The sequence below is a fragment of the Myodes glareolus genome, chromosome 11 (genome assembly GCF_982192425.1).
Source record: "Myodes glareolus chromosome 11, mMyoGla1.1, whole genome shotgun sequence".
In the NCBI taxonomy this organism is placed as follows: Eukaryota; Metazoa; Chordata; class Mammalia; order Rodentia; family Cricetidae; genus Myodes; species Myodes glareolus.
In genome coordinates, this window is record NC_142036.1 from 2603774 (window position 1) to 2627184 (window position 23411).

The 23411-nt window shown below is 37.1% G+C and overlaps 1 protein-coding gene across 4 annotated transcripts in view; it reads left to right on the forward strand.

Moving 5' to 3' along the window:
- Itgb8 (integrin subunit beta 8) overlaps positions 1 to 22832 on the forward strand; it is a 92820-nt gene extending 69988 nt beyond the window's left edge. For 3 of the 4 annotated variants that reach the window (XM_085698060.2, XM_085698058.2, XM_048437583.3), the window contains 7 exons: positions 3843 to 3932; positions 7383 to 7517; positions 9753 to 10155; positions 12582 to 12807; positions 13866 to 13972; positions 17339 to 17502; positions 17594 to 22832. In XM_085698060.2, the coding sequence (XP_085554186.1) occupies positions 3843 to 3932; positions 7383 to 7517; positions 9753 to 10155; positions 12582 to 12807; positions 13866 to 13972; positions 17339 to 17502; positions 17594 to 17716 (1248 nt within the window). In that variant the 3' untranslated portion in view covers positions 17717 to 22832. The remainder of the gene's footprint in view (positions 1 to 3842; positions 3933 to 7382; positions 7518 to 9752; positions 10156 to 12581; positions 12808 to 13865; positions 13973 to 17338; positions 17503 to 17593) is intronic. The other variant, XM_085698057.2, reaches the window with a different exon arrangement.
- Positions 22833 to 23411: the final 579 nt, after the last annotated feature.

Genomic DNA, 23411 nt, shown 5'->3' on the forward strand with positions numbered 1-23411 from the left:
AGAGCTTGATGTCAGGGATGGTAATGCTTCCAGAAGTCCCTTTTTGTACAGAATCATTTTAGGTATCCTGGATTTTCTGTTTCTCCACATGAAGTTGAGTATTGTTATTTTGAGCTCTGTGAAGAATTGTGTTGGGATTTTGATGAGGATTGTATTGAATATGTAGATTGCATTTGGTAGGACTGCCATTTTATTATGTTGATCCTACCTACCCAAGAGCATAGGAGATCTTTCTATTTTATGATATCTTCTTCAGTTTTTTTTTTCCCAAAGACCTAAAGTTCTTGTCATACAGGTCTTTTGGTGTGGGAAGTCCTACTGTATATATGTTGCTTTTGTTGGTTAATGAATAAAGTTGCTTTCAGCTAATGGCTTAGCAGAGTAAAGCCAGGCAGAACAGAGATATAGAGAAAGAGTAGGTGGAGTCGGGGAGATACCATGGAGTTGGAGAGACGCCGTGTAGATGTCGTTGAAGGAAACAGACACCTGGGAACTTTACCGGTAAACCACAAGCCTCATGGTAAAATATAAAATAATGGAAGTGCGTTAATTTAATGTATAAGAGCTAGCTAGCAATATGCTTAAGCTATTGGCCAAGCAGTATTTAAATTATTGTTTCTGTGCAATTATTTCATGTCTGGACAGTCAGGAACAAATGAACAGGCTCCGACTACAGTCTTTCACTCCTTTGGCTAGTGCTACACCAAGATATTTTATGTTATTTGATGCTATTGTTAATGGTGATGTTTCTCTGATTTCTTTTTCATCCAGTTTATCATTTGTATATAGGAGGGCTATTGATGTTTTTTAGTTGAATTTGTATTCTGCACATTACTGAAGGTGTGTTTATCTTCCCTGGTAGGAGTTCCCTGATAGAACTTTTAGGGTCACTTATGTATAACATCATATCATCTGAAAATAGTCAAAGTTTGACTTTTCCTTTCTGATTTGTATCCTTTGAGTCTCCTTTTGTAATCTTATTGTTCTAGCTAGAACTTCGAGTACTATGTGGAATAGATATGAAGAGAATGGACAGCCTTGTCTTGTTCCTGATTTTAGTGGAATCACTTTAAGCTTCTCTCCATTTATTTGGGTGTTGAATGTCAGTTTGCTGTAGCTTGCTTTTGTTATGCTTAGATATGTTCCTTGTATCTATGATCACTCCAAGACCTTTATCATGAAGGGGTATTGAATTTTGTCGAATGCTTTTTCAGCATCCAGTGAGATGATCATGTTTTCCTTTTCTTTCAGTTTATTTATATGGTGAATTACATGGATAGATTTTCACATGTAGAATCATCCTTGCATCTCTAGCATGAAGTTGTGGTTTCTTATTGTCTGCAACAATCTGTCCAGGACCTTCTGGCTTTCAGGGTTTCCATTGAGAAAGTGGGTATAATTCTATTAAGTCTGCCTTTATGTATTACTTGGCCTTTTTCCTTTGTAGCTCTTAATATTTTTTATTCTGTATGTTTAATGTTTTGATTATTATATGGCAAATGGACTTTTTTTGTTCCATCTATTTGGTGTTCTGTAAGCTTCTTGTACCTTCCTAGGCATATCCTTCTTTAGGTTGGGAATGTTTCTTCTATGATTTTGTTGAATATATTTTCTGTTCCTTTGAGCTGGTGTTCTTCTCCTTCCTCTATTCATATTATTATTAGGTTTGGTCTTTCCATGGTGTCCCAGATTTCCTTGATGTTCTGTGTTAACAATTTGTTGGATTTAATCTATTCTTTGACAGACGAATCTATTTCTTCTACGGTATCTTCAATGTCTGAGATTGTCTCTTTCGTCTCGTGTATTCTATAGTTCCTGTTTGCTTACCCAAATTTTTCATTTTCAGAATTCCCTCAGTTTGTGTTTTTTTATTGCCTTTATTTCAGTTTTCAAGTCTTGAACTATTTGAACTGTTTGCTTCACCTGTTTGATTGAATTTTCTTGGGTTTCTTTAAGGGATTTACCGAATTCTTCCAACTTTTTGTTTGTCTTTTTTTCCATTTCTTTAAGGGAATTTTTAATTTCCTTTTTATGGGTCTCTATCGTGTTCATAAAGTTATATTTAACTTCATTTTCTTCTGAATTTTCTGGGTTAGAATGATCAGGTTTTCTTGTTGTATGGCTACTGGGTTCTGGTGTTATTGTGTTGCTCTTTAGATTGTTGAATGAATTCTTGCATTGGTATTTACCCATCTCTTCCTCCAATTGGTGCAAGTAGTGCCTGTGCCTCTTGATCCAATCTTTGCAGTCAGTATCTGTGTCTCAGGGAGTCACTGGGGTCTCCAGGGATGGGTGGTTATGGGAGTAGTGTGGAATTCTCTGGTCAATGGCAGGAGAGCTGATCACTCACCTCTTGGCTAGTTCTGTGCAGTTACAGAATGTGCATCAGAGTTCCTCTGAGGTTAGGGGGTGAAGTGTAACTTGTAGCTTACAGGGTCCAATCAATGTGTGGGGGGGTGCTTGGAGCAGCCTACCTGTTTATTTGGGTTAAATGGCACTGGCAAATGTATCCTAGGCCCATTCTCTACCTGTCTACCTAGACAATCCACTGAAACCACAGGCATATCAAAGATATTCTCTAAGGCAGAACATTCTGTTGAAATCATCTTTTGCTTTCAACAGCTAAGTCTCTCAGGACAAAGAAAAGCATTTGACCTCATCTATCTCTCTAGCTCCATTCCCTAAACTGTTTCCTGCCTTGTACTTGTCTTTTCAGCAATGCTTTTAACTGTGTGTATACATACGCTCGTCAGGCTGTACCCTTCCTGGGTGCGTGGTTCTTACTCTCTTTCCATCCCATAGAATTCATTCTCCCTCCTTCCTTAGCTCTCACTTATCCTTTGGACAAAGCTTTAAAGTCACTTTCTCAGGGAAATGGTCCATGACAATATTCCTCAGATTGAAATGCTGGCTAAGGTGTCTCCTCACAGCACCTGGGCACATCTCCATTCTGTCACGTGTATGGTGCCCTGAGAAACTGCTCCCTAAGGACTGAAACTGTCTCCGAACAGTTATCATAGTGTTCAGTGAGAGTTCTTGGCTGGGACATTAAAATTACTAGATGGTATATTTCCCCATGACTTAAGATTACAAATCCATTCTGTCTAAGCCTGGCTGGCACACATAACTTGGTGATGCTTATAAGTAGAAAAAAGAATAAGAAAAGTGAACTCTGATGCTTTCATATTCTGCTTCCTCATCATAACTCTGCACGGTAGACTAGGAAGCTGTTGCTCATTCTCATATCCTCTCAAGAGACACCCAGAGTTTTATTCATCAGCTCCATGAATCTCACACTTTAACTATGACCTTCCATCTGGCCCAGTTTGTCCCAAAGTGTCATTCCACAGAAGAGTATTTATATTAAATATGTTCCTATGTCACATGGGAACAGAGTTTAGAAACTAAAAGAGAACTGGGAATACCAATTACAAATATTAAATTTATTTGCAAATTGCAGTTCTAGAGTAAATCATTTACAAGTGTACATTTTGAATATCTAAGAGGAGAAAGCAACCACAGAGCTTAATCAACTTCTTTGCCCACAGAGCTCTCTTTATATTAAAAATAGTTTAGGAAACGCTGAGCTAACTTTAATTGGGTTTGAGGCCATGTAATTCAGGACATATAGCAAATACTCACTTACACACAGGACCACACACACTGACATTTCTAAGTTCTCTGAACTGGCAACTCTCTTAGCTTGCTTGTGGTTTTTGTCATTTTTTTTCATTCACATAATGACTTGCCTTTCAGAGAGCTACAAAATGTTTAATGTCTTGATTGTTCCCTGTTCCCATGCTACTATCATATCATGTACCTGTGACTCACATGTTTGACAGGACCTTCTTCCCCTTTTGCCTGGTGCCATTGCTGGAGAGATAGAATCCAAAGCTGCAAATCTCAACAATTTAGTAGTAGAAGCCTACAAGGTATGTATGTACCGCCCATACAGTGTTCTCCAAGTCAACTTTTACTACCATTTTTGTGACAAGGTACAAAGCAATACTGCTGCATCTTGCAAGGAGTGACAGAAAGAAGGTTAGAGTGGGAATTTAGAGCTGGGGTTATCCCTAAATGGACCACAAACTAGCAATGGTGTCTGATGCTTGGAAGAGCCAGTTCTTTCTCTGGGCCTCACTTATCCCAAGGACAGGTGAACCAAGATTGGTTCAGCCATCTAAGTTTACTTCCAAACTGAAAGTTCAGTGAGTCACCAGCTTGTCACAAAAATTTAGATAGTTTCCTACATCATAAATTTATCAACAAAATCAAACAAAAACCATGATGTTATTTAAAAAACAATATTTAGGGGTAAATGGACTCTCTAAGATATAGAAATCACTGAGAAGGCTTTGGAACGGTCTCCCTGACCAGTAATTGTAGTGTTCAGTCAGTTATCATTGTCATTGAAACAGGCAAGAGTTCCTTTTGTAGTTGTCCTTTTGGGTCATTAACTGTATTCTGTCATTAGTCCTGGGAAAAGAGATACATGAAGTTTTAAGGAAACATCTGGTCCCTCAAACTGGATAATTTCTCATTAGAAAGCTCTATAAAACTGCTACTACTAACTTTTCTTTTCATGTCCATCACTTTCTATACATGACTTCACTTAATCCACACATCTGACCTATCAGGCAGCAGTTAGTAGTCCCATTGTATATTCGTAGGAACAAAAAAATAAGCAAATTAACCATGGTGCACACAGCCAATAAGCAGAGGTATCAGGATGAAATTCTAGGTGTTAATCCTTTTCTCAACTGCTTCCAGATGTGTGATATGGTTTGTTTATCTTTCTTTCTTTGATTTTTTTTAAACAGGGTATCAAAATCTATGGTTTATTCTTCCATGGATTTTTGGGCCAGTTATAAAGTCTTACTTTTCTAGATTTTCTGCCAGCCTGCTTGCCTGCCATGGAGAATTAAAGTGTCAAGAGAGCTGTGAAAATCGCTCTGGCTGCTTTGCTAATTATCTTCAGGCAGCACCTACTTGCAACTTGGGTTTAAAGCAGGGAGGCAGAGGCAGGAAGCAGACTCAGGACAGAATGAAGAAACTGTTTAAACATATTCATCTTTAGAGAAAGAAATCTTGCTAGGTTTGTTTTTGCAGAGTACTTCTTTACTGTCTGAAACTGCACAGAATGAAATGAACATAGATATCTTGAATTACATTTCTCACTATCATATAAAAAATGTTAGATCTTAGGGCTGAAGAGATAGCTTAGTGGTTAAGAACACTTGCTTCTCTTCCAAAAGATAAAGGTTCAGTTACCAGCACCCACATGGTAGATCACAATAGTTTCTAACTACAGTTCCAGGAGATCCATCATTACCCCTTTCTGGCCTCCATCAGCACTGCACACACTTACATACATGCAGGCAAAACATTCTTACACATTTCTTAAAATGTTAGATCCAAGGAATTTTGTATTAAGAAAAGCAAAACATATCCATACATCACTCCTATTAGTAGTTTGTTCTTAAGAAGTCATCCAAATAAAAAGGGAGCTTATGCAATCAGTCCTTTCAGTTACTACAGTGTATCTCCATTATATTATCCCAACATACATAAGCTGGTTTCTTTTCTGTTTCTTTGTTTGGTAAGCCTTGGGCTCCTAATTCTGCTGCCTCAGCCTCCTCCTGAGTCCCTAAGGTTATAAGCACATACCACCACATCTAACTTTTTTAAACCTTTGTGTCAGACTTAGGAAAAGTGAGACAGAAAACTAGGAGTGAGATATTGTCTCAAGCAGTAAAAGCAAACAGCACTGTTTGACCTTACATTCTTTGCCTTGTGCAGATATGTGACTACCTTATCCCACTGTGCTGCTGTATAACCTTGCTGTGGAAGAATGTTAGTGAACTTAACAAAAACTGACTTTGATTAAGCTATTCTACTTAAGAGTCTATTATTTTTAGTGCGTATATCTTCATAATTCTTTTAGAATTTTGTGTTCAAAGCTAAAGAGAAACAATTCACAATTCATTGAAATATTAGGGATCAGAAAATAAAGCATCTCTCCCAACACCTCTTAGCTATAAAACAGCATTTTGTAGGCTTCTACAAGACCTTTTAGAGAAGAATGATGAAGTTTAACATTTCAACAGAACCTTGATTTCCAAAGCACAAGGATGGAAAAATATTGTAGAAATTTGTCTTCATATGATACTTCAAAGACATTGGCTCAAGTGGTTTGAGATCTTATAGGAGCAGAAAGCATGGCATGGGAGGCATGTCTTGACCCGACAGTCAATACATATCCACATTATTTCACACCATTGAAAGCTTCTTCTAGTTTGCCAGAATTCTCTGGATATGCAGATCTTGGCAAGAGAAAATTGTGCATGTTTGTGTGTATGTGTCTGAAGTAGTCTTGTCTACACAAATAATCATGAACTTGAGAAAAACAAAACAAGGTTATGTTATCAGAATTCCATGATCAGAGATACTGTTGAAGAAGTAAACTTCCTTCACTAAAGAATTAGAAGTCATTGGAAGCTTTTTCCTTCACATGCTACAACCCACTCTCCTTTCATAGCTGCATATTTCACATTTCGGTTATTCTTGTTTACAAGTATAAATTCAGGATTTTTGCATCTACCAGGCTCAGATTTATGTGACCAAATGCATATACATCTAAATGATATATTTAAAGTAGCTGTATCCTTTGGAACTGAAAGATTGTGATGAAAGAAGTTAGTGTGTGCCCAATACATGACATCATGCAGTGGATGTTTTCTGACTGAGCCTATGAATGATGGTCTAAATACATGCATGGTTTTATACCTCCTGAGAAGTCCTGCTTTAGAATTAAGACTTGGAGAAAAGCATTATGGATCAAGAACATGGAGATTTGGTAAAACCCTAAGCCCTTCTTCAAGAACCTTGTATGACAGTGTTTCACTAGAGACTCCTGTTCATAGCCACAGTTTAGAAATGCTACCTCCACAAAACTATATGTTTCGACTTTATATTTATAAAACATTAGCTTATTTTTGTCAAAATCATGTTTCCTGTTGTAAATTGTTAAAATTCACTTATGAGAATGTTTCTTTAAATTTCATCATTATATATCAGCAGTATGATTTTGAAAGATTATCATTGCAACATTTGATAAGAGAAATATTTCTAAAGTAATTAAAATGTATAATCATAGACATGTGGAAAATGAAGCCATTTCAACAAGCTGATCTTTCAATATTTCCTACATGTTTTAAGTATATTTGGGTTATTAAATGGAACAATTATTTTATTCAGTTTTTCAGAGATAGGCTTTGATTAAGTTAAATATTAAATCTTGAATGACATAATATGCATTAGTCTGCTTTGTTGCTTTACTATTAACTACTGCTATATGTAATTAAAAACTAATATTTCTGCAGAAACTCATTTCAGAAGTAAAAGTGCAAATGGAAAACCAGGTACATGGTGTCTATTTTAACATCACTGCCATCTGTCCGGATGGAACCACAAAGCCAGGTGCAATTGGATGTGGAAATGTGACAAGCAATGATGAAGTATGTGGTGTGTGTGTTTTTTTTTTTGTTTAAGAAAAATTGTTTGGTGTGTTTTCTCATGAAAAAGATCAAACTACTATAAAAAATGCTACTAACTACAAGAGTCTTGTTTGAACTTTAAAGTAGTCTTCTTGTCTCTTGTCAAAGTTTCTTCTTAATGTAATTGACTATTCTCTCAAATGTCCAAGTTAACATAAGTATGTATTGTGATAAGTACTTATTAAATATTAGCAGCAATACGTTTTGTGGCACAATTGGTCTAATGAGAAAATCACATCTACTAGATACTTCTAGCAAGCAGTATCTGTAGTTAAAGTGACAAAGTGTTTTTAATTTCAAATTTGCTCATTCTCAGAGTATGAAATTGAAAGTAGTCATAGGAAAGAATGGGAAAGTTGACAAAAGCGAAGAATTCCAAAATCTTTTATTTTTCAAGAATAACATAAAAGAAATTTGTTAAAAGCAGTCAAATCGGAACGATGACACCATTTACCCAATAACTAGGAAGGGTGTGGGATGCCAAGGGAGAACTCTAGTTTCCGCACTGTCAAGAGGCGCAAATGATAAGTGCACAGCAGAGCACAGCAGGTAGAGCGGACTCTGAGGGGTCCTGGGGTTAGGGTGTCAGCTCTCCAGCATCATTTACTTCCGCTGCCTCTGAATGACCTAAGTGAGAAAATTTTAAATTTTTCTTACTTCTCACTCTGAGGTTCTGTAATTTTATTACTTTAATTACATCCTGTGTTGGGAAGAAGGAATTTTCAAAGTCCTAAAGATCTAAGATTAAGTCAAAGAGAGCACATTTTCCTTTTCAGTCAGAATAAATTTTTCCTCATGGGAACATTATAAGCTGTGGGTAGTGTGATTGTGCCATAAGCCGTGTATCTTTAATTAATTATTTCAAGCTTCTAATTCTGTAGTTTCCTCTATATTTATCACTTGGATATTGTTCAAAAGACATCATATACTATTTTGCATAATACACATTTGATTTCTGCTAGAGAAAAGCTTTTTGTAGCAATGTAACACTAAGTTAACTGCTGAAAACAAATCCAAGACTCTTGAATTTACAACTTTCTTTCTTTCTTACATGGCCTTCTTGCTTTGAATATATCCTCTTCAACTAAGCTGTATAAACAGTTCGACTCCCAGAAGCAGTTTATTCTACTAGTCATAATAGCAGTGACCACATCATTTTACACATCTGTAAATCCTTAAAATTCTTAGAGGTAGAGACAATCTGAGTACAAAGCGACACCAACCGCACTGATTTTGATGTGATAAATCCAATGTAAATGTCTTGCACAGAAAAGCCTAAGTGTAGGCCTTTTATTTCCCGCTATATAATTTCCAATTGAAAAAGCCTAGAATACTTTATTTTAATTTTGGAATTTAATTGTGGCAATAAATTTCAGTTCAATACACATACACACACACACACATATGTATAACTGTGTATAAACTTTCTGATTTGCCAAAGCACCTGAAAAAATGTAGATATGAAATCAATCATGTTATGGAAAAACAAGGAATTGGAGAACAAGGAAGAAAACCATCAGAAAAATAAACTGTAGTTCTAGGAGAAAAAAATTCTTAATTCTTGCCAGTACATTGTTAGTTCTGGAATGACTTCCGCAGGGGACAACAAAGTGAATCTGTTGTGAGATCTTGAAATTGGAGAAAAAGTCTTAAGCCTCTTTCTCCTGAGTCACATCAGAGACAGCATTGTATTCTCCTTCATGGACAATCTGTATATGCTAAAGAGCAACTCCGGGCCTTTACTTTGGCCTTTAGAAAATAGAATATAAATAGATAATATTGCCCATATGAATACCTCACGGTTCTGAGCCAGAAGAGCAGAGACATGTTACTTTCACTCACTGGCTCCTAATACCAAATGTTTACTAACTCAAAATTCCCAATTCAGAAAATAAACCATAGTTTCACCAGTTTTCTGTGAAACTACTTATCTAAGGGGCACAGACAGCTGAGGACAAGTGGGCATATGGTGATTTACAGGCCATTTAGCAGTCATTGCTTCCTTTAATTCTAATTGATCAGTGAAGTAAAAATGAAATTAAAAGTTGGTTCTGCACCTACATGTGAAAGAGATTGAATGTGTGATTTGTAAATATTGTATCTCTAAGATATTTATTGTTGATTCAATTATTACTGAATATAGTATTCTCAGTATCTAAGGATGTAAATATATTTATTTTTTCCTTTGAAATTTAGGTTCTTTTCAATGTAACAGTTGTGATGAAAATATGTGATGTCACAGGAGGAAAAAGCTATGCGATAATTAAAGCTATCGGTTTCAATGAGAGCACTACAGTCCACATACACAGAAGCTGCAGCTGCCAGTGTCAGGACTGCCAGGGGTGCAGAGGACGGTGTGCCGAGGCAGCCCTGGATCCCAAGTGTCCACAGTGTGATGACAGCAGATGTCGTCAGGACGAAGACCAGCTTCCTTCTGAAACGTGCAGGTTGCAGGAGGACCAACCTGTCTGTAGTGGCCGAGGAGTCTGTGTCTGTGGGAAATGTTTATGTGACAAAACCAAGCTTGGAAGAGTGTATGGCAGATACTGTGAAAAGGACGACTTTTCCTGTCCATATCACCATGGCAACGTGTGTGCTGGTGAGTTCATCCACACAGGCAGTTGGAATTAATTACAACTATGTTGCCATATACATGCGTGTGTATCTTTAAATCTGATGTGATGAAATGTTGTCACTCAACCCTAAATTAAAGTTCAAAACCTTATAGTCTATGAAATTAGGTCAAGGCAAGATCATATTTATATTTTTAGTCTGAGTACTGCAACTATTTTTTAAAATCAAAAGCTAAAATTAAATGCGAATTTCATGTGTCCCTTGATCTTGGAAAGATTTACGCCAGCAAAGGAAGTTACGGGTGAAGGCTGACACATTTTCTAGAAGAATGGGGGTATTCTTCTCTAAAGGTCTGACTCATTCCGACAAGTGATACCCCTTCTGCTTGCTCAGAGGGTTTTATTTCTGTCAGGATGAGGGGAAGTGAGCTGTAAAAATATATTTCTATTCACTGGAAAATCCTTAAAGCATCACTGTTTGTGATTTTGTAAGTTTGCAGCCACTCCAACCTTGCCAGTTGAGTTTTGGAGAGCCACCATCAATGGAGTGAGCAAAGGGTGCACTCTTCAGAAAGCACTTGATTGCTCAGTAATCCAAGAGTATCCTCTGGCCACACACAGACCAGCTTTTGCAATGAAATACGATAAGATAAAAATATCAAGATTATTTTTTGGCTAATTCAGTTCACTGCCACCTACTGGTAAAAGTCCACAAAAACCTATGCAGCATTTGAAAATTAAAATAAAATATATTTTAAAATAAACTACCTGTTATTTTAATTCCTTGATTGTTTCTCTGTGAAAAGGTAAGTTTACTTATCATAAAATCCCTCTTTTCTATGTGCATGTTAGTAAGGAAATATGTGTTAAATTATTGGAAAATAAAAATCAAAACCTATAAAATTTAATTCTCTTTTCTTGTATAGGCAGAAACCTTGTAAAGTACAGAAACACACTATCACAACCTGTCTTTTTGTTCTATTATATACACAATATACTCTGTACTCTAGACATTTCTTCAGCTGTGACTAGAACAGTGGATAGCAAGGACGATAGCTTCAGAATAAACCAGCAGTTGTCCATTATATTTTGTAGGGAAAAGAAATATTTTACAGCAATGAAGAGAATGAAGTTTCTAGCATCAGTCAACAGAACTGTTTCTCTAAGCAATTTCATATACAATGAGAACCTGAGGTTCTACTGTATAATCTCAAACATCGATGTTTTGACCCTGTCTATATGATTGTGATCACACAACTCACACACACAGAGGCAACTGAAAATCTGCTTTGAAGTGCTTGTGTGAACACAAGCTACAAGGCTCACATGCATTTTCTCTACCACATTCCCTTGGGGATGAAAACTCATGTTCACAGGTCAGCTGGCTAGGATTCAGCATACTAGCTATATCGGGGAACGAGATATAGTGGGCATTCGTTTGCCTGGCCTTCATTTGTTTTACACTTAGCAAATTGAGCTGATCCAGCAGTAGGCTTTAGGAACAATTAGCCTGTGAGGTATTCAGCAATAAGAGAAGGAAGAGAGAAAAGAGAAAAGAAGGCAGAAAATAGAGGGAAGAAAGAGAGCACAAGGAGATAAAATGGGAGAAAAGGAAGGGTGTTTATAGTTAAGATTTACTATAGATTTATAGTAACATAAGCTTGAGAAATCCTATATAAAACAGATGTCCCACCTTTTCAGACTTCTATTTCACATTAACATAGTAAATTTGGACACTTTCTATAGTCTAAAATCCACTTAATAATGTGTAGCCAAGATTTTCTCAAGAAATTAATTGTTTGCATAAATACTCCCAGCAACCCCTCCCCACACACACTCACACACATACACACACACACTCACACACACACACACACACATCCCTTTTTCTTTCTCATTGTATCACCTAGTAACAGCTCATAGCACAGATTAAGCCTGTCCTTCTAATCCCCGACATTCTGTTCTGAGGATAAGGGAGATTATTTCGGCTTCTCGGAAGACCTATCTTTAACCACACCTGAACCACAGAAGCAGTAACATGGCTGCCCTGTCATTCTGCAAAGCTTTCCTGTGGCCGAGTAACCGTGGTGAGGGTAACCTGGAATCCACTGACCAAATACTTACTTGCTGATTTCAAGTCAACTTTTATGGCTTCATTATATTTATGTACTTTTAATTTAAAATTTGAAAGCATAATGGCATTTAAGAAATTTGGCAGCCACCAAAGTAGGGGCTTTCTTCATATATGTTAGCATAATATATTGATAGAAGAAAATTATCTCCAATAGAACAACTCTGAAAACAGACACTCCTAAATATTGGCACTGCTTTTTCAAAACAAGTAGAAAGTGGTGCTGTTTCCATTCATAGGACTATTAAGTGTTCCCGTGGAAATGTAGGGAGCTTACATAGTGAGCCTGCTGACCCTGATCCTGCTGTGTCTCTGTTGTAGGGAATGGGGAGTGTGAAGGTGGCAGGTGCCACTGCTTCAGTGGCTGGGAAGGAGATCGGTGCCAGTGTCCAGCAGCCTTAGCACAGCGCTGTATCAATTCCAAGGGCCAAGTTTGCAGCGGAAGAGGCACCTGTGTGTGTGGCAGGTGTGAGTGCACTGATCCCAGGAGCATCGGCCGCCTCTGCGAGCACTGCCCAACCTGCCATCCGTCCTGCAATGAAAACTGGTATGTTCTGTCTCCACCATGAACAAAGCAGTCTTGCTGAAAGCTGTTTTCATTCTTGTTCTGCCTTTTTAAATCTTAGTTGCTGGATCCTCAGTTACTATCATTCTAAAACGATGATGATGATTAAAAAAATTGAGTGGGACATTCTAAGAATTAGGATACTGAAGTTCCTATCTTTGGCTAGTAAGTTGCTTTGGAAAAATTAGAAAAAATCTACATAAACTACTTTGTTTGGTTTTTAAAGATAGTTTTCTGAAAATAGAGGCTGCCAGCTAGCCTACTAATTGCTATTTAGCTGTGTGATGTACAATAAGCTGTTAAAACTCTGTGTCTCTGGTTAAAAATGGGGGATTTTAAATGTGGGATTTAGGATCTGGGTACCCCGGAAACCAACGAGTCTCCACTTACAAGATATAAGACTAATAACAACACCTTTGTGGAAGAATTGAAGTTGCGGCGAAGCACTCAGGCTGCACAAATGGAAAGCCCTGTGTTACATGACAGTGACGCTATGAACATATTTTTCAATGGCAACCTGAGAACTGCTGGAAAAAAAAAGCACCTGTGTAAATGTCACTGTGTCTACGGTTTGCTTGTTCAGGTTTTTAAAACATGTACTTTCTCAGATCAGTAATGCAAATAAGAATTTTAGAAATAAGCACAGTAATTTATTTAAATCATTAAGAAATATAATGTTTCATTATAATGGAGTTTATTCATTTGCTACTGGGTATTTAATGCAGGTCTCACATATGTTGGGCAATTACTCTACTAAGCAACATGTCCTGTCTTTTTTCTTTCTTAACTTTTGAGACAGTGTTTCCCCTGGCTCTTCTTGGATTTACTCTACAGCTCAAGCAGCCCTAGAACACATAATCTTCCTGCCTCAGCCTTTCGTGAAGCTGGGATTCCTGGGCCACCAGGCCTTGCTCGTGGGATTAGTTCCATTGGACCTAACTCAAATGTGCCCATTAGTTGCTGTTTTGTTGTTTTATTTTTCATAGAAGTATCAGTGTGTTGCCTTTTTGAAGCAGTAACCCTTTCGCCTTCCTGCACAGGAGCTGTATGCAGTGTCTCCACCCTCACAATCTGTCTCAGGCTCTGCTTGATCAATGTAAAACCTCCTGTGCTGTCAGGGAACAGCGTCGTGTGGACCAAGCGTCAGGTAAGTGTGTGGAGGTTGCTGGGGCTGAAGGGTCAGCCGAGCATGATTTCCTTCCTCAAGGAAGGAGCACTGACTTCTTACTATTCCCTTATAAACACTTTAAAAGCAACTTTTACCACTCTGCCCCAGATACGTTTTAAAAAGTGTACCTCTTTGTATACACAATATTTCCTTGAGTTGGTGCTCCATTTTTTAATCTCCCATAGATAGAATAGCAAAGTGGCCGGAGTCACCTCTCATCCTCACAGCTCTCTTCCTGTGCCACCTGCCTCCACCAAGGAGCAGGTAAATTACCCAGACCGACTTCCAGAAGCCAAAGCATAGGTGCCCCGTGGAGAATAATTTCTCTAGGAGATCAGGAGCCATGATTTTTCTTCATAACCTACATTTGCTGCTGACCCTGCTGACCCTTCTCGTATCTATCAACACTTTATTCTCCTGTTTCAAGTCAAACCCTAAGATCTGAAGTGATAATCTGCTGTTGCAACATACCTAACTTCCAAAGGTTATGTGGCTGGACGTGTAGAGTCTGTTGGGAGACCACTTGCCTGGCATGGGTAAAACCCAATGTCCAAGGCCCAGTACCACATAAAACTGGGCATCATGGCACATAACAGAACTTGGAATGTGGTGCCCAAAGGATCATAAGTTCAAGGTTAGCTTCAGATACATAGGGAAATCAAAGAGAGCCTGGGCCACATGATACCTGCCTGTTACACTTAAAAGAATAAGAAAAATGAAAGGAAAAAAGATAAAACTTGAAGGTGAATGATTCTAAATCTGACAAAATAGAATGTGTTTTAGGCTCAAGACCTTAGCCTAAAGCATAATAAGTGAAGAAACATCAGCCCATTTGTAAAACAACTTCCCTGAGACAATACCTCATCTGTAAAGCAGAGGGTAAGAACTGCATTGAAAATTAAGTGACACTAAGTAAGCAATGAACATAAAAGAAGTACCTCAAGTCAGGGACTGAAGAGATGGCTCGGAGGTTAAGAGCACTCGCTGGTCTTTCAGAGATCCTGAGTTCAATTCCCAGCATAGTGACTCACAGTCATTGATAGTGAGATCTGATGCCTTCTTCTGGCATGCAAGCACACATGGAAGTAGAATGTTATATACATAATAAAAAATAAATCTTTAAATAAAGTAAGAGTGATATATAAATGGGAAAAAGTTATGTTCAAAAACTGCTTTGAAAAAAGTTTATTTGGGTACTCCCCTGCCAAGAAAAACAAAAACAAAAAACAAAAAAACAAAAAAACCCCCACAAAAACCAAAAAAAAAAACCCACCAAAGTCCCTTTTGCACAGGTCCAAGGTGTAGATAGAAGTTATAGTTACAGTCAGGTCTTTAGAAACCAACCTATTGCATCCACTATTTCAAGAAATGAAAAGCCAGCCTTCAGAGGAACAGCAGAGTAGCAAATCCTGCACATCTGAGTTTCTTATATTTCATTCCTGTCATGCTGATCTTAGCCCACGGTGAATTTGAAAAGAGTCCCATGTGCTACCAATTAAGGCTGCAGCAATCTCACCAGAAAGCCTAGTGCCTTCTAATAAAAAAGGACCCTACATGTCATTAATTATGTTAAGTAAACACTACTCTGACTTAAGGATTATTGCACACAGTATTTCTTTAAATCTCTTTAGAAAAAGGCCCAGCCTGACCTCAGCTATGAAAAGCATGACCAAGGTCAAATGTTGGACCATCCATAACAACATGGGGAAGATGCATGCAGATTTGAACCCTTAAAGGGTCCTCTGGCTAACACATTAGTAATATTTCTGAAATGGATCAGTAGCCACAGGGCTTCCTTTACAACTATGGTGCAAGGAGAGGAAAAGGGCATTTGTTAGGCACCTCAATTACATGTAATCACACTCAATCACACTTACAAGGTCTCCTCTTGGTCTCGTGGCTAAGCTCCCACCAGGCAAAACCCAGGAGTGGGATCAAGCCACGTGTCCCTCTGAGGATGGGTTTAGCCGATAGGGTAGACTAGGTCAACTAAGCAGCATTAGTCTGTCAGGACATAAGCCATGAGGGTCACTAACCTCAAGGGAGTTATAGAAGATCAAATAGCACCACCTTTGTACACACATTGTGTATTCTGTCCCCATGACATCGTTAACAAGGAAACATTATGCTCCACTGACTTCTGTGGTTTCCATTCCAATACGTAGGAGTGGGTGTGTCTTTGACCTCCTCAAGGTCTCTTGTCACTAATTGTAAGCAATGGTCTTTATTAAGTCCACCTAGTTAGAAAAGACCTCTTGTCCCCATTACTGAATCTTTGCCTTGTTCAGGAGGCATACTGAGTAAACATTGGACATTCAGGCCAGAATCAGCAATACTTGGATGCTAGCTGTTCTGCTTATGGCCTTGGCACATCCTCTCCCTAGAGGCTTTTTCAGAGGCAACTGCTACATTCAGACCCCATCCCTGAAGCCTGCCGAATGGCTGGAGAAACATATGCTTCAGTCCAGGAAGTGATTTTATGAATCTGGGGCAGCTTGTGAGCTCTGTGGAATACCCATTATTGCGAAACCATGTTCCTCAGAGATGAGAGTAAACTTCGGGTAAGCATAGAGCCTGCAACTTTTCCAAGGACAGTTTGCCAGAGATCTGGTGCTAAAACAGAGGTCGAGCATGTTCCCTCTCCTAGTTCAGCTTTTCTTTAGCTAGTGATTATTTGTTCTTGGAGGAACACTTAATGAATTTGTGCAGGCAACCAGACTAGACTATTTAACTAGCAAAGAGTGAGACACGGTATTTGTGTGTTATCCGAGATTTGACACTCCCACTTCTCGGACTCATGATGTGTAATAGCACTGAAATCTTACACCAGGATTTAGAGGAAATATTTACTCGCCTATTAGAGACGTACTGAGTCTAGCTGCTGCAGATGTTTACTTTATTTTCCATTATGCTGAACAACAAAGTTGGGGAAAGCATAAAAAGAGAAACACACGCTAAATGCTTAGGGCTGCTCAATATTTTTTTAATTATGTTTTCCACATGGTGTTGAGCGTTACACACTGCTACAGTCCGTCTGTGACTATTGTTGAGAGACAAAGTCTCTTACGTGCAGGTAAGAGATTTGTGCATAGCAAACTACAAATAATATATACATATATATGTGTGTATGTATGTATGTATGTATGTATCTTTAACTGTAGATATTCTCCAAGAGGAGTTTACGTTTTTGAATAGGCACTAGTGCCAGCCTCCTGGTTTGAAAATACAGATTTGTAAGTAACATTGTTTCTGTTATAGGAATGTAAGCATCATTTATTTGACAGGAAACTTTGGTTTACTTTTCTAAATTTTTTTTAACCCATCAATTTGTTGTCTTTCTTGCAGAATGTTTACCTGGCCCAAGCTACCTGCGAATATTTTTCATCATATTCATAGTCACATTCTTGATTGGGTTGCTTAAGGTCCTCATCATCAGGCAGGTGGTTCTGCAATGGAATAGTAACAGGATAAAGTCTTCCTCGGATTACAGGCTGTCTGCTTCCACAAAGGTTGGTGAATTCAGAGAATAGCTGTCAGAATGCAGCTTCCTCTTCTAACACTCAGCTTCTTCATTAACACTGACATTTCTTTTCCACCAAGGATAAACTGATTCTGCAAAGTGTTTGCACAAGAGCTGTAACCTACCGCCGAGAGAAGCCTGAGGAGATAAAAATGGATATCAGCAGACTGGATGCTCATGAGGCTTTCCGGTGCGGCTTCTAAAGGGAGAGTTGAAAAGCAGTGACAATCAAAACAACGCTGCTGGAAACTGGATGATTTTTCACACAACTGCTCCGAAAAAGTACAATATGAAACGTCACAGGAGGAGACAAGTTATTGAAGAGTGTGCCATGAAGACTGGCAAGTGTCTTCACAACCATGTGGCTCACCCAGCTGCTGAACTTTTCAGAGAACGATGTGTCTTACTACTGTTGGATACTAGTGTAGCACTTTACTGTAACATATAACTTATTTAGATCAGCATAGAATGTAGGTCATCTGGAAAGCACTGATTACACTTTACAGGTACCTGCCATCCCTGTACTTCCCAGACACAGTGCTGGGAAACAGGTTGGAATGATGTTGCTACCACAGTGCAGTGATTCTTATACATAACCTGCTGATGGAAAAGATCCAGGAGTCACTGAAAGCAGTCAGTCACACCATTTGGCATTGCCTAGATGTGCACCACCAGCTGAATAGTGGTTAGTATTTCACTGCAGTTGGAGGTGGACAGACAAAACCTTAACCCTAAGGGTGTTGTTTTTAAAACTGTGGTTTGGTGCATGTGCATTTCTGTTTTCTTCTCTTTTGCAAAATGGATATTGACTCTAACATTTTCTCTTTTTTACATTTATATTCTGTTTTTGCTTCCTTCTGGAATAAGTTTATAATGTCATAGACGACTGGATTACATAAGTGCTAAGTTACTACTGTCATAGAAATCTATATGAAAATGTCACTTTATTAGAACTGGTTTTTAAAGCTGAATGTTAATAAGGGTCACTGTACAGTGTCATCTAAGCCCACAGCTTCTTTGTCAGAAGATACAGAACTTTGTATTTTCTTACCTGTCAAACTGGAGGTGCCATTTCCCTCTCTCACTGGTCTCACAGGAACCTGCAGTCCACACAGTGTCTACAGAACAGCCTCAAGTCCACTGCCCTCTTTTCTGAGTATGATCTCTTGATTTTCACTCCAGTTGGATATCAACATTCTCCAAATGGAAACCTCGACTGTTTCTGTCCTCCTGTGCCATCTGAGGGCATTCTCTGGGTCATCCCACCCTACTCATGAGATCCACAACAGCATGAAATTGGAAAAGGGTGGGTGATATCTTGGAAATAAGCTAATCCCGCCCCCTTTTGTTAGTCAAGAAACTGAGGCTCGGAAAATTTAAATGATTTCACAAAAACACAAAGCAATGAAGTGGCAGTGTTAGAGATCTGCCTTGCAATTGCATAATAGCACACTACCTCTTGAATCTGCAAAATACCCATGGGAAAAGTTAAAATTTGATTTATTGGTGTCCTGAGTATATTTCCATGACACTAATTCTAAGCAAAGTAGAAAAGAGTACTTTAAATGGATTTGTGTAGAAGCAGCTTCTTGTTTTTCTCATTAGCCACCTTCTGATAAGGCTTTGGTGTCCTTCCCTACACACAATGGCTCTAAGATCAAACCTCCAGAGCTGTTCATGGCTTAGTTTAAACCTTCTTGTAGAGGCTTGGTACTTAAATTCTAACTATCCTATTTGTAATGCGTATTTTACCTGTGACAACAGAAGAATCTAAAGAAATGTCTCTCCCAGATTTGCTGCTTCCCAGCACTTGAGAGTTTTAGATATTTGCATTTTGATGAAGACTAATTTCCATTAGATATTGCACTCTAGGGCCTGGAAAGCTTTTAAGTTATTCTCAGCCAGCAAACATGACAAGTCCTTTGGAAGTGTAGTGGTGATGCTGCTGACTCGAACTGTCTCTTCTTTCTCCATGGGGGATGGGCATCATCAAAACACTGCATACTGTGACTGTGTGTCAGGAAACTGTGGTCACTGAAAGCTGGTGTGAAAAGCACACTTTGCTGCTCATGACATACAGTATCCGTTTATAAATATATAAATTACTGGATGCTTTGCAGTCCCCCCCCCCAACAATGGAAGATATCCACTAATTAAATGCTGACAACTTAAAAGTGAGCAGTGTTTGTGAACGATAGATTATCCAGGATGAATGGGAAGAAGAGTATATATAAAGGGAATCCTTGAAAAGCAAGGATTTGTACTCTTTTAGCCCTTCACTAGTTTGCACTAATTTTAAGAGCAAGGTTGTTGCCACAGGAAACGCAAACTTCCTTGCCCGGAATTCAGTGCCAGATGATAATATGTACTTAACACATGGGATGTCTTGTGGTTTCTCTTTCTCTTATTTTGTGTTAACTTAAGAGCTAATTCTTAAAGATTGTAGGGCTCATATTTTACTTGAATAATTGATGTTCTTCTGTTTAATAGTTTGTGAAAGGAGAATTAATATTTTATTAGAAAGAATTAATTAACAGGTAAGGGAAAACAGTATTCTTAGATTAAATAATTTATGTACTTATAGACTATTTTCTAATGCAATATAACTGCAAGAGTGTTTTGAGCATTGTTGACAGTAAATGCAGTTAATTGAATTTTAAATTGTTAGAAAAATTAATAACTTGAATAATTTTTCTTTTGGCATGGCAGCATTTATTCAGAAATGTTCCATACATCCACTCCATATGCAAGTTGTTCTTCCGAGATTTTTTATACTGCAGTATACATTTATTTATAGACACTTGATACAATTTTAAAATATTTTCTACTATTTATTAAGCCATAGAATTCTCTAAAAGACTTAAAAATTCACTGAAAATTCAGTTATGTCCCCAATGTTCAATTTATCTTAGTTTATAAAAAGAACTAAAAATACATGTCTCTAGAGGCAAATCTTTCAAAACTAAAAAAATTAAAATTGTTTATACATTAAATGCAAAACATTAACAAAGAATAAATTTCAAATATTTTAATATTTGCATACTTTCCATTGAATATATTCTTGTATATATCAACAGACATCCATGAGACACTGAAATCATTTAATATTGTTAGATTATGAATACATTTCTCCATAGAATATTCTTCTGGTACTTGGTAGAATAGATTATACCCAATGGATTTTCGTTACTTTCCTGGCTCCTGTTTGTCCCATTCACAGTTCTCTAGAAATTGGCCATAAGCTTCAAGCTATTATGTTCAATTGTAAAAAATAACTATTTAATAATATGACTAAGTTCCCATTTCCAAAGATCTATGAATTTAAACACTCATTTGGACAAAGACAGCCCCACTGAAAACAATGAATATAAAATTTTCACAACTAGTAATTGATAGTTTTATAAAGGTAGCTAGCAACTCACTAGGAAGTTCAACAATATGAATATTGTATTCTCTTTGTCTACTCTTAATACTTAGTTTACAGTTATCCTTATGTCCATAAAAATCATTTCATTTCATGTGATAAAAACATCTTCAAAGGAATATAGAACTAATCAATATTTTTTCAAATCCTTCTTTTTTTCAAAATCCATAATCCCTGCATGGCAAATTAGTTATGATAACTGATTAAACATATCTAGTGTGTATGTTGCTGATTCTAGGACACACACTTTTTCAATTTAGAGTCTCCAAAATTGTGATGTCTTTTGAAATTATCATCTACAATGCAGTGTTTGAAGTTGTGTAGGAATAAGCACTACACTACTTCAACTTAATTAAATATTCATAAGTACACAGTCATTCCTTTCCTTATACATGCTTATGAATTCATTTGTGATAACATGTAAAGCCAGTTTTCAATACAACTGAACCACATACCACTCAACACTGACATAACTGGCTATCAGCTTTGGATCCTTGCATCTCCAAGTTACAAAAGCTCTTTCAGGTCCCATTTATGTGTTGTGATAATAGCAGTGATCCAGGCAAACCTAAGTTAACTATAAAAGTACAGAGGCTTCTCATGCTTCGTATAAGGATCTTCAGTCTTTCCACTTTTTTGAAGGAATTGTTTGAAATGATCATCTCACTTTGAAATAAGTTAACTGGAAAAAAAGATTATATGAAAATATTATAGTTAGATTTAATGGCAACTGCATGCTTGATGTCAGCTGCAAGAGAAGAAATGATGCAGCCAGTCGGTCTGCGGAAAAGATTTCCTCTCAGGTCCCCGAACTTGCTTATTTTTCCTTATCCCTCTGTTCTTTCTCTGTTTTTTTCGCCTCTAATAGCTTGCCTTTCCAGCTCATGTGATAACTGTTACAAAACTGTATAGGTAAAATATAGTACTTATGAGAAACAATTGTTCAACTCTCTGGGCAGCTTTTAATCAAATATGTGAGAGTAATAACACTACTCTGTGTCTACCTGGAGTACCCTCCTCCTGCATAAAATGTATCGTTGTATGCTGACACTTTCAACCAGGTGTCTGTTCTTCACAACCATTTTTAGTACAATTCTCAAACACAATGCCATAAAAGTGAAGAACACTGCAATCATCAAGGATGGGATCATGTGATTCGTGTAAAGAACTTTAACTGACTTTACACAGACAAATGTGATTTTATAGCAAGTCTGCACAATGACAACTATGGTGCATAGATTTTGTTTAAAATATTGAATAAAATTATTTTCATTCTAAATTATAAGAAAGTATAAATTTGCACATTAATATAGAAATTCATTTTGTGTATATTTAACATACCTTTAAAGCTATTTTACATGTACTAGCTACTTTATTAAGGTTTGTAAATCTCTGCAAAAATGATTAGACATTTTTAAATTATCAATAACATAATCTTACTTTGTTTCACTTACCAAATACTGCCTTTGGAAAAAGATATTTAATATAGACTGTATTTTTAAATCAAAATATTTGACTATAAAATAGCTCAAAGATCAAAAAAGAAAAACAAATTCTTCATGAGCACATTTTGTACTGTTTCTGGCTTTCAATTATATGAAAGGTGAAATTGCCTTAAATGATACAGAAGATTGATAAATATGACAATTTCACATACTATACTATGAATCTCTTCGTATAACTGGTTGACTACTAACTTCTCTTTTATGTATTTATTAAAAGCTGACACTGTAGATTGTTGTGAGATGTTTATTTTTCTAACAGAGCTTATAAGAGTTGTGACAAGGCATTGAATTGATAAACCAATCTGTTTAAATATAGCTATTAATCAACATGAAATTTTAAGTTTTAAAATAAAACTTCAAGGCTCTAATAAAAATATAAAGTATATTGTACTTCATTTTCCATACGCTTCACAACCCTCTAACCCTTGGGAAACAATACCGACAGAAGAGAAAATGTGGCAAGAGTCACATACTGTCACTGACAAAGGACATGGAATAATTTTTAAAAGCTACTATTTTTAGGCTATGAAAAAGAGCTGTTACATCCTAAACTTTTCTTGCCCCTTTAGGTGGTGACTAATTATGGCAACAGAAAAAATATCCTAATGACAGAGTATTAAAAAAAAATTAGTGCATTTTAAAACTGACATTTTCTGCCTTTAAGAGATTTCTACCATCAGATAAAGAACATGTTGATACAAACATTATTAATATTCAATTGTCCATTCCAGAATGTCACCACTAATGAATGGATATTTGTTAAAAAGGTTTTAGAGGCTTCTTTCATTTAACCTAAGGGAAAGAATAAAATAGAAAGGTGGAGGATATACTAAACACTGAATAAGACAGACTTTATCTTTAAGGAGCTTTGCTGATTTGAAGAGGTTGTATAATGTGCCTTTAGATAGAAGACACACTGGAAAGTTCATAGGAAAGTTACTAGAAAGTCGATCTCACAGGACTTCATTT